At 47.6% G+C, this 17,281-nt stretch overlaps 1 protein-coding gene across 3 annotated transcripts in view; it reads right to left on the bottom strand.

The window, feature by feature from the left end:
* The window catches only part of JARID2 (jumonji and AT-rich interaction domain containing 2), a 365,382-nt gene extending 349,809 nt beyond the window's left edge, over nt 1-15,573 (bottom strand). For 2 of the 3 annotated variants that reach the window (XM_063923201.1, XM_063923202.1), the window contains exon 1: nt 14,748-15,573. In XM_063923201.1, the coding sequence (XP_063779271.1) occupies nt 14,748-14,795 (48 nt within the window). In that variant the 5' untranslated portion in view covers nt 14,796-15,573. The remainder of the gene's footprint in view (nt 1-14,747) is intronic. The other variant, XM_063923200.1, reaches the window with a different exon arrangement.
* Between the last annotated feature and the right edge of the window lie 1,708 nt (nt 15,574-17,281).

Here is a 17,281-nt window from a genome sequence, read left to right as displayed (position 1 = left end):
TGGTAGGAGGGTCATAGAGGGAGGAGCCAGTGCACACTATTGATTTCTTAAAGTGCCCAAGGCTCACAGTGGACCCTTCTATACCCCATGGTACTAATGTGTACCCCAGTATCCTCTAGGACGTATAAGAAAGTCAGCGATAACCAATATCAAACAAGCATTTGCCCATGGGAATACATGCGTTTGATCGGCAGACAGGATGCCGGCTGTCACTATACTGACATCGGCATCCCGGATGTCAAAATCCAGGCAGTGAGGCGAGCCATGCTTCAAGCGCAGATTATAGTCCCACTCGGTTGGAGGCGTATGTTTTTGCTAGCATTAAGAAAATGCTAGTAAAAACGCGTGGGAAATGTACGTTGAGAAGGAATATATTAGTGAAACATACACTGAAACATACTTCGCTCACATTGTTTGGAAATGTTAAGCCCTCATTTTCATAACTTGGCATGTAAACATACTGCTTCCCAATGAAGCCACAGCACACCAACACATAGGGGAAGTACGGACGGTGTAATGGTTGTCAATACTCCCTTACAGCACTGAGGTCATGTGTTCGCTTCCCACCATGACCCTAACTGTGTGGAGTTTGTATATTCTCTCCGTACTTGTGTGGGTTTCCTCCTGGTACTCCGGTTTCCTCCCACAATCCAAAAATATACAGGTAGGCTAATTGGACCTTAACAAGAACGTATGTGCATGTGTGTGCGTGCGTGTGTGTGTATGAGATAGGGAATATGGATTGTAAGCCCCACTGGGGCAGGGACTAATGTGAATGGACAAATATTCTCTGTACAGCGGAATAAGTGTGTGCTAGATAAATAACTGGTAATATTATGACAAGATGAAATGTAATAAGTGAACTCCAAATCAGGTTCTTGTGAATGACACCTGGCCTGATGCACGATAAATAAAATGCACAATACTCCAGCTGAAACTTCATTTTTTTTTCCTTTGCAAATCCTTATTTGATAAATGTAGATTTTCCCACTTTACAGTCATTTGTAGTATTGTACATGTTCCATACCAACACCCAAAATAACCTCAGAATTGTTTTACTAATGGATGACTACAAATACAGCCAGATGACTGATATATTCATCAGCTAGCTTCTCAAAGCAGGAGATGCTGATCGGTAGGTCTCTTGCTACGGGCAAAGCGCTTTAGGCTGCATGACTAACCTATGCTGTATTAACAGTGATGAAACTTGGACGACTGGAATCAGCATATACATTGTTTCCTACATCCTCCCCCGTCCAATCAGCAAAAACATACTCGGGACATACAGTAAACACCCACAAGCAGGAACTTGCTGGAAGTTTATTTATTCTTTGCTATTACATGCATTCTTTCATGTCTGGGTTCCTGCCTTCGGATTGCACTCAGCAGCCTTTAAAAGACATTGATAGATTATATATATACTGTATCCCCAAAGGACCTTTACAAATAGTTTCACTCTACAGTGCGGATAGAGCAGCTCTTTTAAGATGACTTAGGGGTCGATTCAATTGATTGTGAAGGCAATAGATTCAGGAAGGAGTGTAGTATGGTATGCCGGCGGCCGGGCTCCCGGCGACCAGCATACCGGCGCCGGGAGCCCGACTCGCTGCGATCGCCACGCTGTGGGCACGGTGGCGTGCGATTTTATTCTCCCTCCAGGGGGGTCATGGACTCCCACGAGGGAGAAAAAGTGTCGGTATGTCGGCTGTTGGGATTCCGGCGCTGGTATACTGTGCGCCGGGATCCCGACAGTCGGCATACTGAAGACCACCCTCAGGAAGGAGGTCTCGGTACTATTCAATTCAGGAATATGCTTTGTCAGAGACTGCCCGTACTCGAGCCACAAACAGGGTGTTTAGGCGCAAGAACGGGCACTCTCAGACATAAGTGCTGGCAATGTCAGCAGCCAGAATCCCGGCGCACCAGGGCTATTGCCACTCGTGGGTGCCCATGACACCCATAGAGTGGGAATAGATCTGTGGCAAGCCATCGAGCCCGCAAGGGGACACTTAGCACTTAGACTGCTGCCGGCATTCTGGCAGCTTGGATCCCGCTGTTGGGATACTGGCAGCCGGCTCGCCATATGTAACCCCTCTCTCTAGTGCCTACCCATCCTGCAGACTAAGCCTAATGTTGACATTTTGACAAACATTAGCTTTTCACATGTGGACATTGTAAAAGTATGGACATTTTAACAATTTTGACGTCATAACTATCCACATTGTGGTGACAAAATCATGAATGTCATTGTTATTGTTGACCTAATGACTACATCCTTAATCAGGGGAAATCGGTTACAGTTCTCCTATTACAAGTCATTGCAAGACATTAAAGGTTAAAACTCTTCGTGTAGCCTAGCTCTTAAGACCGTTTACACTCAACTACTTCACATTTTTTAAAGATATGGGAGCGAAAAACCCACATGATCCCCTGCATGTCCGACTAAAATATGTAAAATTCTATTATATAACATTTGAATGGATCTAGTCTACAGTTTCACCAAGCCCACCACTTGCCAGTTAGAATAAACGTAAAAAATTCATAGAAGGATGGGCACACAAACCCAAACTCACGCTCAACCTAACACCGAAAGCTGTAATTCATAGCAAATGGAGAGTAGCCTCATGCTCCAGTGAATGAAACCACCTGCGAAAGCGTTTTACTTAAGGCTGTGAATCAAACTCAGATACTCGTTTGCTTCCACTTTATCTAAACAGGTGTGTGTGTGGAAACACATTTTATTCCGCACCTGGCTGGACAGGAGAGTAAAATGAAGATCCACTGAGCCTGAGAAAACCACTGGGGCAGATGTATTAAGCCTGGAGAAGTGATAAAGCAGTGATAGGTGCAAGGTGATAGCGCACCAACCAACCAGCTCCAATATGTAAATCAACAGTTAGGAGCTGATTGGCTGGTGTGTTATCACCTTCCACTTATCACTGCTTTATTACTTCTCCGGGCTTAATACATCTGCCCCAATATGCTTTAGTAAATCAATGCCATTTAACATAACATATGTACAGCTAGACGAATATGCACATGTGAAAAAACCTGAAAAATCTGAGCAATAAGCAGGTGAGTGAAAATACCAAGTGTAAGAAAAGGAAAAATAGGTCATGGGATGTTAAAAAAAATATATTAAATAACAAAACAAAGTGAGTTCACTTTCAAGGGAGTAACAGAAATTCAATCTGAAAGATCCAGATGTACCAATAACAAATTACTTCACCAAAGTGCATGGTGTCTGGCATAGTGAGAAACAGGTGCAAGTGTGAGAGGCCTAGGAGAATAAGCAAATGGGGGAAGGGAGAAGCAAAATGAATAATGGAACAGCTGGAAGAATTAGCCGACGGTTGCTATGCTGCCTTCTCTCTGCACAAAATGAAAACACTTGCAGAACGACTGGCCTACACAAAAGCAAAACAATCTAAAATACCAGTGCAGAGACAAAAGAAATAATAAAAAAACAGACATTCCTTTATGAGACAAACTGAGCAACAAGGTGACAAGCCAAAGCAGCAGCTCCGAAGGATCTCTCGGAAGTAAATCCGAGGAGAGGAGATGGTATTGTTGGATTTTGCTCACGGACAACATAAAGCAGACAGTAGGTAGCGGATGTGAACAGTAACCGACAGAGGATGTTCAATTCAGCAGAAGTTCCAGGGCACGTTCCAGCTTATCTGTATTCACCCATATGCTTGTATTTATAAACAACTGTCAGCAGATAATAGCAATAGCATCCCATTATTTCACAAGCGGCACATACAATTTGTAAATGTTTGTTTCACAAAATCTATTAAATGGGAAAAACATTGGAAGTAATTAGAGACTTAAATATAGGAGGATCCAATACAAACTGTAGATGTATCCAAAAGTTGCATTAACTACAAAATCTTAATGGAAAAAGGAGTCAAAGAAGTTAAAAATAAGGATAACTTCAGTTTCTCACAAATCACAGCATAATGGGCTCAATATGTGCACTAAATCTGTCATTGCCTGGGAGTGCTAATATGCCCATCTTCAGGTTTGTATGCACACCACTAAGAAGAAGCAAAGTCATAGGAGCTCCATCACCCTGCATATGGGCACCTTAAAGCACATGGGGGAAGATGTATTAGCCTGGAGATGTGATAAAGCAGTGATAAGTGGAAGGTGATAAAGGGGGGTACTCACGGAGCGATATTCTAAGCAATCTGACTAGATTGCTTAGAATATCGGCAGGATCGCTCCGTGTGTAGCCCCCTCGGCGATAGCGATGCGCGGCCCCGCACATCGCTATCGCCGCTGCTAGATTGGCCTGCATGCAGGCCAATCTAGCGGGTCGCTCACTTCACCCGCTGGGTGAAGTGAGCGGCTCCCCCGTCTCCCCCCGCACGCTCAGCACAGATCGCGCTGTGCTGAGCGGCAGGAGAGATGTGTGCTGAGCGGTTCGCTCAGCACGCATCTCTCCTTGATCGGCCCGTGAGTACTGGGCTTAACAAACCAGCAAGTCATTACGGATTTTAAAAATTACAGTTAGGAGCTGATTGGCTGGTGCGTTATCACCTTGCGCTTATCACTGCTTTATCCCTTCCCCAGGCTTAATACATCTGCCCCCATATATTTATTTTGTACTCAATTTTGACATATTCCAATGCATTTTTGGAGAAATCCTCCAAAAAAATGCATTAGCAAAATGATTTCTAAATGTGCAAGTTTTCTTATGTTTTTCAATATAGAAAGATGGGATTTCACCAGATGAAAACAGGGCAATAACATGGATAAATAAGAAAAAAAGTTACTGCATCAGCGTATTTTTTTGTGATGGTATACATTTACATTCAAAAGTCACAGATTTTCACATGCCAGAAAAAAAACAAATGGTGAGAATAGACCCTTAGTGGTATTTTCAATTAGTGTCGGATCTTCTCCGACATTTCACTATTCAGTTTGCGGGCATTTCCGACAGGTTATTTGCCCATTTTCGACAATACCGATCCGACTTTTTTTTTTAAAGTCGAATCGGCATTGTCGAAAACGGGCCAAAAACCTGTCGGAAACGCCCATAAATTCGACAAAAAAAGTGAATCCGTGGCTAATCCACCGATCCACGTGTTCTCCGACAAGTCGGAAAAAATAGGATTTTGGTTTCCTACTGGTAAATACTTTTCTCGTAGTCCGTAGAGGATGCTGGGGTCCACATTAGTACCATGGGGTATAGACGGGTCCACCAGGAGCCATTGGCACTTTAAGAGTTTGAGAATGTGGGCTGGCTCCTCCCTCTATGCCCCTCCTACCAGAGTCAGTCTAGAAACTGTGCCCGAGGAGACTTACATCTTCGAGAGAAGGATTTTACACAGATAGTGGTGAGATTCACACCAGCTCACACATAACAAGGCAAACCAAGCTAACTACCTTGAAAACCTCAGCAACTGCTGAAACATTACTTACCAAGTAACAATACAGTACATAACAAAACCAAGCTGTACTGAACCATAAAACGGGTGCAGGAAAACGAAGCGCTGGGCGAGCGCCCAGCATCCTCTACGGACTACGAGAAAAGAATTTACCGGTAGGGATCCAAAATCCTATTTTCTCTTATGTCCTAGAGGATGCTGGGGTCCACATTAGTACCATAACGGGAGGGAGAGCGCGGAGGCTCCTGCAAAACTGATTGGCCTCTGATGATCTAAAGTTCAGTCAAAGTATCGAACTTGTAAAACTTTGCAAACGTGTTCGACCCAGACCAAGCTGCAGCTCGGCATAGTTGCAATGCCGAGCCCCCCCGGGCAGCTGCCCAGTTAGACCCCACCTTACAAGTAGAGTGGGCCTTAACAGATTTTGGACACGGCAATCTTGCCGTAGAATAAGCGTGCTGGATAGTGAAACGAATCCAGCGAGAGATCATCTGCTTAGAAGCAGGACACCCAATTTTCTTGGGTTCATATAGGACAAACAGAGAGCCCGATTTTCTGTGACGAGAAGTTTTCTTCACATATATCTTCAGAGCCCTCACAACATCCAAGGACTTTGATGTAATTGAGGAGTCAGTAGCCACTGGCACCACAATAGGTTGGTTGATATGAAATGCGGACACAACCTTCGGAAAAAACTGCTGACGTGTCCGGAGCTCAGCTCTATCTTCGTGGAAGATCAAGTAAGGGCTTTTACAGGATAAAGCCCTTAATTCGGACACACGTCTAGCAGAAGGTAAGGCCAACAACGTGACAGCCTTCCATGTAAGAAAATTGACCTAAACCTCCTGTAGCGGCTCAAACCAATCTGACTGGAGGAACTGCAACACCACGTTAAGGTCCCAAGGCGGTACAAAGGGAGGTTGGATGTGCAGAACTCCCTTCAAAAAAAAAAAAAGTCTGAACCTCAGGGAGGGCAGCCAATTGTTTCTGGAAGAAAATGGATAAGGCCGAAATCTGGACCTTCACAGATCCCAAACTCAGGCCCATATCCACACCTGCTTGCAGGAAGAGAAGAAAACGTCCGAATTGAAACGCCACCGTAAGAAACTTCTTGGATTCACACCAAGAGACATATTTCTTCCCAATACGGTGGTAAGGTTTAGACGTTACTCCTTTCCTAGCCTGTATCAGGGTAGGAATGACCTTCGGAATGCCCTTCCGAGCAAGTATAAGGCGCTCAACTTCCATGCCGTCAAACGTAGCCACGGTAAGTCTTGATAGGCGAACGGCCCCTGCTGCAGCAGGTCCTCCCAAAGAGGAAGAGGCCTTGGCTCTTCCTGCAAGAGATTCAGAAGGTCCGCGTACCAAGCCCGCCTTGGCCAGTCTGGAGCAATGAGCATCGCTTGAACTCTTGTCCTCCTTACAAGCTTTAGAACTCTTGGAATGAGTGGAAGTGGTGGAAACACGTACATTGACTGGAACACCCACGGAGACACCAGGGCATCCACTGCTTGTGGGTACCTCGACTTGGAACAATAACGTTGGAGCTTCTTGTTGAGATGAGAGGCCATCATGTCTATTTGGGGTAACCCCCAAAGTTCTGTTATTTCCTTGAACACCTTTGGATGGAGACCCCACTCCCCTGGATGGAGATCGTGTCTGCTGAGGAAGTCTGCTTCCCTGTTGTCCACTCCCGGAATGAAGATTGCCGAGAGCGCCAACGCGTGTCTTTCTGCCCAGAGGATGATTCTTGTCTCCTCCGACATTGCAGCTCTGCTCTTCGTTCCGCCTTGTCAGTTTATGTAGGCTACTGTCGTTACATTGTCCGACTGCACTTGAATGGCCCGATTTCATAGAAGATGGGCCACCTGAAGACCGTTGTAGACGGCTCTTAGTTCCAGGATGTTGATGGGCAGACCATCTTCCAGACTTGACCACCTTCCTTCGGATGTTACTCCTTGAGTTACTGCTCCCCAGCCCCGAAGGCTCGCATACGTGGTTAGAAGGACCCATTCCTGAATCCCGAACCTGCGGCGCTCCAGAAGGTGAAGCAATTGCAGCCACCAGAGGAGCGAAATCCTGGCCTTCGGCGACAGACGTATTCTCTAGTGCATGTGGAGATGAGATCCTGACCACTTGTCCAGGAGATCCAGTTGGAAGGCCCAAGTGTGGAACCTCCGGTACTGGAGAGCCTCGTAAGAGGCCACCATCTTTCCCAACAGGCGAATGCATTGATGAACAGACACCCGGGCTGGCTTCAGGATATCCCGGACCATAGCTTGTATCACCAATGCCTTTTACTGCGGAAGAAACACCCTCTGCACTTCTGTGTCTAGGATCATTCCCAGAAAGGACAACCTCTGGGTTGGTTCCAAATGTGACTTTAGAAGATTCAGAATCCAACCGTGGATTTTGAGGAGGCGGGTTGTGAGAACAATGGACTGCAGCAGCTTCTCCTTGGACGATGCCTTTATCAGCAGATTGTCCAGATATGGAATGATGTTCACCCCTTGTTTGCGGAGGAGAACCATCATCTCTGCCATCACCTTGGTAAACACCCTCGGTGCTGTTGAGAGGCCGAATGGCAGGCCTGGAACGGACAGTCCAGTAATGCGAAACAGAGATAAGCCTGATGCGGCAACCAGATTGGAATGTGGAGGTACGCATCCTTGATATCCAGGAATTCCCCCTATTTCAGACCTGATATCACCGCCCTGAGAGACTCCATCTTGAACTTGAACTCCTTTAGAAAGGGGTTTAATGATTTTAGGTTCAGAATGGGCCTGACCGAACCATCCGGTTTCGGTACCACGAAAAGGTTCGAATAGTAACCTGTGGTTTGCGAATGAGGAGGAACTGGCACAATGACCTGTGCCTCTACCAACTTCTGGACAGCTTCTTGTAGGACAGTGCTGTCTGCCAGCAGAGCTGGCAAGCTCGATTTGAAAAAACGATGAGGAGGGAGACTTTGAAATTCCAGCCTGTATCCCTGGGATACAATATCTATCACCCAGGGATCCAGGCCGGACGATACTCAGACGTGACTGAATTGTCCGAGTCTCGCTCCCACTGGCCCCACCTCCAGGCTGTGCGGTCCACCGTCATGCGGAGGACTTTGGCGCACCCGAAGCAGGCTTTTGTTCCTGGGAACCTACAGCAGCAGGTTTCTTGGACTTAATCCGACCTCCCCTAAAGAAGGTATTGGACGGTCTGGCCTTTCTAGGCTGGTTAGGCCGAAAGGACTGTGTTGCTGATGAAGAGAAGGATTTCTTCGGAGCAGGTGCAGCTGAAGGAAGAAACAGAGACTTACGTGAATATCCACGGCTACAGCAGGTGTCTAAAGCTTCCCCAAAGAGAGAGCCTGACCTGTACAGGGTAGGGACTCCACACTCTTTCTGGATTCCGCGTCGGCCGACTCCTGGCGCAGCCACAGTCCCCGATGAGCTGAAACAGATATGGAAGAGATTCCTGCAGCCATGGAACCCAGGTCTTTCATGGATTCTACTATAAAACCTGCTGAATCGTGAATGTTGCGTAAAAATTATTCAACATCACCCTTAGCCATCGTATCCAAATCCTCAAGTAAGGTAGCCGACCACTTTACTATAGCCTTTGCAATCCATGCACTAGCAATAGTGGGATGTAATATGGCCCCTGAAGCAGTGTATATTGATGTAAGTGTGTTATCAATCTTTCAATCAGCCGGCTCCTTTGAGGCGGTAGATCCTGGAACAGGTAAAACCACCTTCTTTGAGAGTCTGGACACAGATGCATCAACAATCGGCGGGGTTTCCCATTTTTTCCTATCCTCCTCAGGGAAAGGAAATGCCACCTGTACCCTTTTAGGGATCTGGAATTTTTTCTCCGGGTTTTCCCATGCTTTCTCAAATATAGCATTCAATTTCTTTGACGCAGGGAAGGTTAGCAAAGCCTCCTCAACCTGCAGATAGCTATAGTTACTGTGGAGGGACTCGATTCTCCTTGTCAGCGCTGTGCAGGCAGGAAAATGGTGCTGAACGCTGCTGGGTCCGCTCGGAGAAGCTCCGCCCCCAAAATGGCGCTGTCTTCCCGCTTTTCATCAGATTATACTGGCCTGAGGATTTAGTGCTGGCTGAGATCCGGGGACCCCGACAGGCTGCTGGACCAGTGTAGGGTGTCGCGCTGCCTCAGGGCGCCCCTCATAGCGCAGCACCATGTACCGCTGAGCCATCTCCGGAGCGCAGTTAATACTGCGCTCCTACCCAGAGGCCGCCATCTTTACACCGACCCTCGCTTGCTAGGGGGGTCGGTGTCTCACCCGCCATGCTGCTGGGGCGAGCGGTCCCCTGTGGCGGAGAACAATCAGACCCCTCTGGAGAGCAGTGTCCAGTCAGCAGAGACAGTGGTTCAGACCCCGCAGGGCGGACACTGTCCCCCCTCAGTCCCTCACTGCAGGGAGGCTGTTGCCAGCAGCCTCCCTGTAAAATAATATACTCTAAAAAAAACTTTTTTTTTACCAGGAAAACTCAGGAGAGCTCACCTAGCTGTGACCGGCTCCTCCGGGCACATTTTCTAAACTGTGTCTGGTAGGAGGGGCATTCAGGGAGGAGCCAGCCCATACTCTCAAACTCTTAAAGTGCCAATGGCTCCTGGTGGACCCGTCTATACCCCATGGTACTAATGTGGACCCCAGCATCCTCTATGACGCAAGAGAAATGGCACTGGAATTGAATAGGTCGAATCCAGATTTGAACTAAAAAGTCGAAAAGTGCCATTTTTCCGACTTGTCGGAAATTTCGACACTAATTGAATAGACCCCTTAGGGTGAAGCAAGATGTAAAATAAAGTGTTCTGTTCTGCAGCATGTCATACTGACATACTTAGTGGGAACCACAGATCTCCTGCCAGAGGGCGAGTTCGGCGGCTATACTGCACACATGACAGGAGAACCATATTTCCTATTGATTGCCGTGTGCAGCCGTCCTGGGGAATGACAAGCTTTTCGCCCCTATAACTGACTTAGGGGGTCACACAGACTCTTTTAAAATCCAGAGAACTCACATTGTTCATGGCCATTTTAGTAATCACCAGGGACTGGCGAGTCCCTATAATATTATTGATAGAATAACCTTCCTATAAAATTAAACTGACAAAATATTAGTCAATCGCAAAACTCTGTTGCTTATATTTCTATCAGCAGTATGATGAAGAAAAGCCAGCATTCAATTCCTCTATATTAGGATGGAGAACATATTTCTCATGCCCAACTTGTGGTAAACGCAACCACACTTTATTATGTATCTTAAGCAAAATGGTTAATAGACCAAAGGTCTGGAATAAATTCACTCCAATATCTTGGCACTTTACCAGTAGGAAGCATTCCAACTGCTGTAGACCCCAAGAAAAAAAAATACCCATGAAAGCTAATGCATAGTTAATCCATTGCCATTTGTAAATGTTAGGGATGGGGTTAATGCTAACTTACAGGCCCGCAGGCAACCAGACTCCTATGGAGATTTACTGTGAATACACTAGCTTTTCAGCTCACGCATGGAAACTACAAGGATAAAGTGTCAGGGCATGCATAGTCCTATTTGCTTTAGGAGTCCGGAGACCAACCTTCTCATTAGCAATACCCTGACGCCAGAGGGGGATGACATCATCGTGAGAGGTGGGTTTGCAAAATAAGTCTCCTGTGACAATTTGAAAAATTCAGCATTATCACAATCTATACTGCAGTCATATTCAGTGATATAGAAGGTGTTTAGCTCACTTCATAGGGGTATAATTATCTAAGAGACTTATGTAGTCCAGTGGTTCCCAAACTTTTTTGAATCACGGTGCCCTGGAGGGTATCCGGAATCTAGGTCGACACCACTTAGGTAAACATGAACATGGTCGACATGAGTTTTTCGCATTTTTATTCTTTGTGTGAACTTTTTCATACTTTACGATCCACATGGACTACAATTGGGAACGGTAACATGTGCAGAGTGCAGCGGTAGCGGAGCAAGGCACCTTGCCTGAAGCGCCATGCGAGGGGACACGGTGCACTATTTGGGGCTCCTGGTCACTTTACGAAGAAAACGACACTGAAAGACTCATGTCAACCTTTTTTCATGTCGACCTAATGGCCGCGTCGACCTAGCCACTGTCGATCCGGAGTCCAATACCCCCCTGGGTTATCACAATTTTTTTACGGCACCCATAGGCCAAAATTTGCTTATTGAGAAATTTAGAAAGAAGTATTCAATTAAGTAAATGGTGTTTATATGTCATACTTAGGTTCAGTTGTGTGGTGAGTGACAAGATTTGCTTCTGATTGTCCACATATTTTATGATTGGCAGCCATCAACACCAGCTTTGCCTATTACATTACCCAAAAATAATTTTAATTAGACCACCAATCCAAGGCACCCCTGCAAGTGCCCCAAGGTGTGCCTAGGCACACAGATTGAGAACCACTGATGTGGGTGTATGAAAGAGACAGAGAGATGCAAAGTAAAGGGTGCACCAAAGAACTTAAACTAAACAAAAAACCAAACATATACAAAAAATAATAATTTTGTAATTTGAAGCACCTTGCCGGATATGTTCTAAATCACATTTCAAACTTGTCCCTATCCTATGCATTCCTATCCTTATTAAATGTTCTAGTAGTGCTCCTCATAGAGATTTTACAAGAAAGCTATGAGTGGCTATGTTAGTGGGCATTAAGCCAAAAGCAGTTATTTATTTTGAGGTATTTTCTTTGAGCATTTTGAAGCTTTCTTGATACAGGTTGAGTATCCCATATCCAAATATTCCGAAATACGGAATATTCCGAAATACGGAATATTCCGAAATACAGACTTTTTTGAGTGAGATAGTGAAACCTTTGTTATTTGATGGCTCAATGTACACAAACTTTGTTTAATACACAAAGTTATTTTAAAAATATTGTATTAAATGACCTTTAGGCTGTGTGTATAAGGTGTATATGAAACATAAATGAATTGTGTGAATGTAGACACACTTTGTTTAATGCACAAAGTTATAAAAAATATTGGCTAAAATTACCTTCAGACTGTGTGTATAAGGTGTATATGTAACATAAATGCATTCTGTGCTTAGATTTAGGTCCCATCACCATGATATCTCATTATGGTATGCAATTATTCCAAAATATGGAATAATCCGATATCCAAAATACCTCTGGTCCCAAGCAGTTTGGATAAGGGATACTCAACCTGTAATGAATTTGTTAAGGTAACAGACTGTGAAGTCCTGAGACATGCCAGTCTTCTTAAAGGGGGTACACACGGAGAGATCCGTACTTAAATTCTAAGCAATCGCTTAGAAATTAAGCACGGATCTCTCCGTGTGTAGGGTGCCTTTGACAGCACGTCGCTATCACTGGCTCTAGATTTGGCATGCATGCATACCAAATCTAGTGAGATCGCTCATTTCACCGCTGGGTGAAATGAGCAGCCCCCTCCCCCAGCACACATCTCCCCCGTGTGTACGGGGCTTTAGATCATTTCCAGGGGCAGATTTAGCAAGTGATATTCTTGTTATTACTCGTTATAAATGATAAATAGTGCTCCTGCCAATCAGCTCCTGAGATGTACTTGAAAAATGACAGAAGCTGATCCATTTATCAAACGCAATGAGTGATAACAAGTATATCACTCGTTAAATCTACCCCTAAATAAGCTCATTTGTGTTAAGCCATTTTAAACGGTAAATGCAGTGCCAACATGGGCATTACTGATCTAGTCGTAGAGAAGCTGCATGCACGTACGTAAAAATGTACAATTATTGTCATAATGTATGTTTAAGTCTGTAAACAACATAGCAGATATTAAACTATACAGTATATAAAACGTGCACACCAGTATTTTTATAAGCAACATTCACAGACTACTGCACTCTACAAATATGTCACACAAAACATATTAGACATTAGACATTTTATGCTCAGACATTTTGACATTGACCATCCTTGTTTTGCTTCATTTATTTATTCAGTGTCCGTAAACGTCACAGGAGAGATGCTTAGTTACTGTGTGCACATTATTATAAGCAGTTGTTACACAGTAACCTCATACACATGTGAGCAGTAAGGTAATGTTAGATGGGAACATTGCTAGCATCAGGCTTCTCAGAGCAGACATTACTGTGCTGGAAAGTCTGTGACGTCACTGGCAACAGCGATTCACCCCCTCGTACAGTGCCCACACCGCCTCTCCATGCCAGCTTACAGACAACACATCCTCCTCTGCCCTGACAGACAGAACGTATGACGTCAGAATGCCATGGAGCCATGAAGGTGGCTCGGAACTGGACAGGGTATTCTGACGTCACCGTGAGAGAAGCCGTCACTGCCCCGGATGGCCGGGTCTGGATTATCTCTCCCCTCTTTGCGGCCAGTCCGGCGCAACCTGTGGCTCACCTCCGGCTAGAGGGGGGAGATAGAGGGGAGGAGAGGGGGCATGGCCGGCGAGCAGACGGCAGCAGCCATGCTTATTACTGAGAAGTGGGAGGGAAGGGGCTGGTTTATGGGCCACGGTCTGCTCAGCTATCCACAGCAAGTATATACCTCCTGGCCCCCCCTTCTCGTACAATCACCACCCCGTCACCATTTGGGGGAGCTGAGATGTTGCCAGGCAGAATCTCTGCGACACGATTCCTTGTAGGGTGGCACGGGTGTAAGGAGAAATACAGGGAGTAGGGAGGGGCACACAGGGGGCATTCTCCGCAAGTTTCTGTGTTCTATATCCCACTGATACACTAGCACCATTACCCCGCAACCCGAACAAAGCGTGCCCTGGCCACAGCCATCTCTATGGGAAGTTACAGCGTACCCACCTGCAATGCGCATTGCTGCTACAGCCGTGGCATCGTGTAATAACGTGTTACACGGGGACAATGTATGTGCCTAGTGCCCGGTGTGTCCCCGCTGCATGACACCGGGTGACATTATTACAGAAAAACAAAGGAAAGCCCGAGCAGTCGCCGAGTGTAACCCGATGCCCGGCAGCCAGCGATCCCGGCAATAAGATCGCTGGCAGAGATACAGCAGGGCATATAGATATATGTATATAGGCATAGCATCCGCTGCGATCTCCCCCCGGCCTCCCGTGCTTTATGGCCGTGTCATCTGAGGTCAGCAGCAGCACGTACACACTCCGCTGCACTGCTAGGTATGCGGGTGCCGGGGAGGGGGGATGCGGCACTCTCCGCCAGGGAAGGGTTAAAGCCCCGGCCAGAGGGGAGGAGGGGGGAGCAGCCGGCCAGCAGGGAAGGCAACAGCCTTGGCATTTAAAGGTCCGCTTGGAGAGATGCCACGGCCACGCATAACAATAACACGGGGGAGCGAGCTCTACTCACATATCTCTTCTGGATGATGTTCCTCTTGGGCCTTTCCTTGCTCATCATGATATCCAGAAAGGGTCAGCAGCTGCCTCATATAGTGCAGCCCCGGCACAGAGACAGGAGATCCCCAGCACAGTGTCCTGATCCTGCTGGGCTAGTGGCGGCGGATAATCCCGGCTCTGCGTGATCTCTCCTCTGCCTCGGTCACCAGATTCACCTTGAGAGCGATCCTTTGTGGGGAGAGGAGAGGCGCCGGTGCGTGCACAGATAATCACTTTAATACGAGAATCATAGCGGGAAGATGTCTGTATTCGCCTGGAGACGGTAGCGAGGACGGAGCACGACGCCCTGTGCTTCTCTTATTGTGTCACTATTCACAGTCTCCCGTGCAAATGGAGCATGGTTGTGGCTTGTGACCAGCAGCTACATCGTGCACAGTGCTGTCACCTGGGAAGCGAGGGCAGGAGCGCGCCGTGCACATGGGCAGGCTGTGCATAAATAATAATAATAATAATAGCATAAAAAAAACAGCAAATGTTGGAAGTCACGTTTAGCCTGCACCAGAGTGCACCCAACAGCAGCAGCAGCAGCAGCAGCGGAGAGGTCTGCGCTCTGTGTGTCGCTCCGGATCGCTTTTTTTCCTCGGTCTCCTACAGCCAATGGCAGGGTGGTGTCTAGTTCCCATGCAGAGAAAGGGGCTCTGATGCTACCGTGACGTCAGCGTAGCGTCACGTGGCTGAGGGGCGGGGCTGCTGGAGGCTTTATCAGTATTATTATTATTATGCACTGTATGCGGGAGGAGCCGATACAGCCGGATTAGAGGTCAGGTGGCTCAGTGCCCCTCACATGTAGCCCAGTGTCAGTGTGTGCCGCCGCGCTACCTACACCCGGAGCACTGAAAGACACACTCCTCGGGCACCAGGGCGGGATATATACAGTATATGCCTGTGAGTTGTGTTATTATGGTGGTAGGAGGCCTCCTTGCTCGCACGCTAGGGGTGTCCCGCAGCTGCTGGAACTTGTAGTTCTAAAGCTGTACGGCTGGTATGTGACGCGCTGTAAGGGACCACGATTCCCAGCATGCATCTGGTAGCATGGGCACGTGATGACTATCCCTGCCTCTAATTGGCTGAAGGAGGACGGGCCTCTACATGGTTCCTGCCCCAGCACCGGGACCGTTCTTTCTTTTCATATGCTAGGAACGGACTCGAGGCGTGCGGGCACCGGGTCAGGCTGGGTAGTTGTGACCAGCGCTGCAGCGTTACAGTACCACATGACTGCTCACCGTGAAGGTGCTGATGTCAGTCAGTGCGCTGTATGGCTGCTCCACGCAACACATCTCTGCCTGACTCGCCGGTAGCACTGACCCCGCAGCAGCCAATCAGGCGCTGCAGCTCGCGCTGTGCAGAGCAGAACTCAGAGGCTGTGATACGGGTGCACTGCTGTTGCGGAGTGCGGCGCAGAACCGGGATTGGCTGAAAGTGCGGCGGGTGGGCGTTTCCTGAACGGTAAACGCCGTTCGGTAACGTGCTGAGCTGTCCCCGGGGGCCAGTAGCTTAGGCTGCGTAGTACGCGCATACACTGGTGGGGGCACATGTGACAGCGGGGGTACATGTGAGGGCGTTGATGTGGCGGCGTCATGTGTTTGCCATGTACGCCTCTCATGCGCAGTGTATGAGGAGCCATCTCAGGACAGCAGCCTCACCGAGGTAGTGTGAGGTCAGGCTACATGTAACCCGAGCACAGCACACTGGCTGCCTGCTTATTATGCTGCTGCTAGCTGCTCTCCTACACTCTGCAGCACACCCTGACCTGGCCATCACACCACATGGGTACAGGAGGTCACCCATTCAGGCCTGAGGCATGCCCCATGCTCATTACAGGAAAAATAATCTTGTTATGTTATGGGAATACTGTGTAACTTTTGTGTAGGTAAGACCCAAAGTAGGCACAAGAACAAGTACATTTATTTCTCTGACGTCCTAGTGGATGCTGGGGACTCCGTAAGGACCATGGGGAATAGACGGCTCCGCAGGAGACTGGGCACATCTAAAGAAAGATTTAGGACTATCTGGTGTGCACTGGCTCCTCCCCCTATGACCCTCCTCCAAGCCTCAGTTAGATTTATGTGCCCGGCTGAGCTGGATGCACACTAGGGGCTCTCCTGAGCTCCTAGAAGAAAGTATAGTTTAGGTTTTTTATTTTCAGTGAGACCTGCTGGCAACAGGCTCACTGCAACGAGGGACTAAGGGGAGAAGAAGCGAACCTACCTAAGTGGTGGTAGCTTGGGCTTCTTAGGCTACTGGACACCATTAGCTCCAGAGGGATCGAACACAGGACCAACCTCGTCGTCCGTTCCCGGAGCCGCGCCGCCGTCCCCCTTACAGAGCCAGAAACAAGAAGGTGGTCCGGAAAATCGGCGGCTGAAGACTTCTGTCTTCTCCAAGGTAGCGCACAGCACTACAGCTGTGCGCCATTGCTCCTCATGCACACCACACACTGCGGTCACTGATGGGTGCATGGCGCTGGGGGGGGGGCGCCCTGAGCAG

Source organism: Pseudophryne corroboree, chromosome 5 (genome assembly GCF_028390025.1).
Source record: "Pseudophryne corroboree isolate aPseCor3 chromosome 5, aPseCor3.hap2, whole genome shotgun sequence".
Classification (NCBI taxonomy): Eukaryota; Metazoa; Chordata; class Amphibia; order Anura; family Myobatrachidae; genus Pseudophryne; species Pseudophryne corroboree.
The sequence above is the reverse complement of the archived record's forward strand: the minus strand, read 5'-3'. Positions and strand labels throughout refer to the sequence as shown.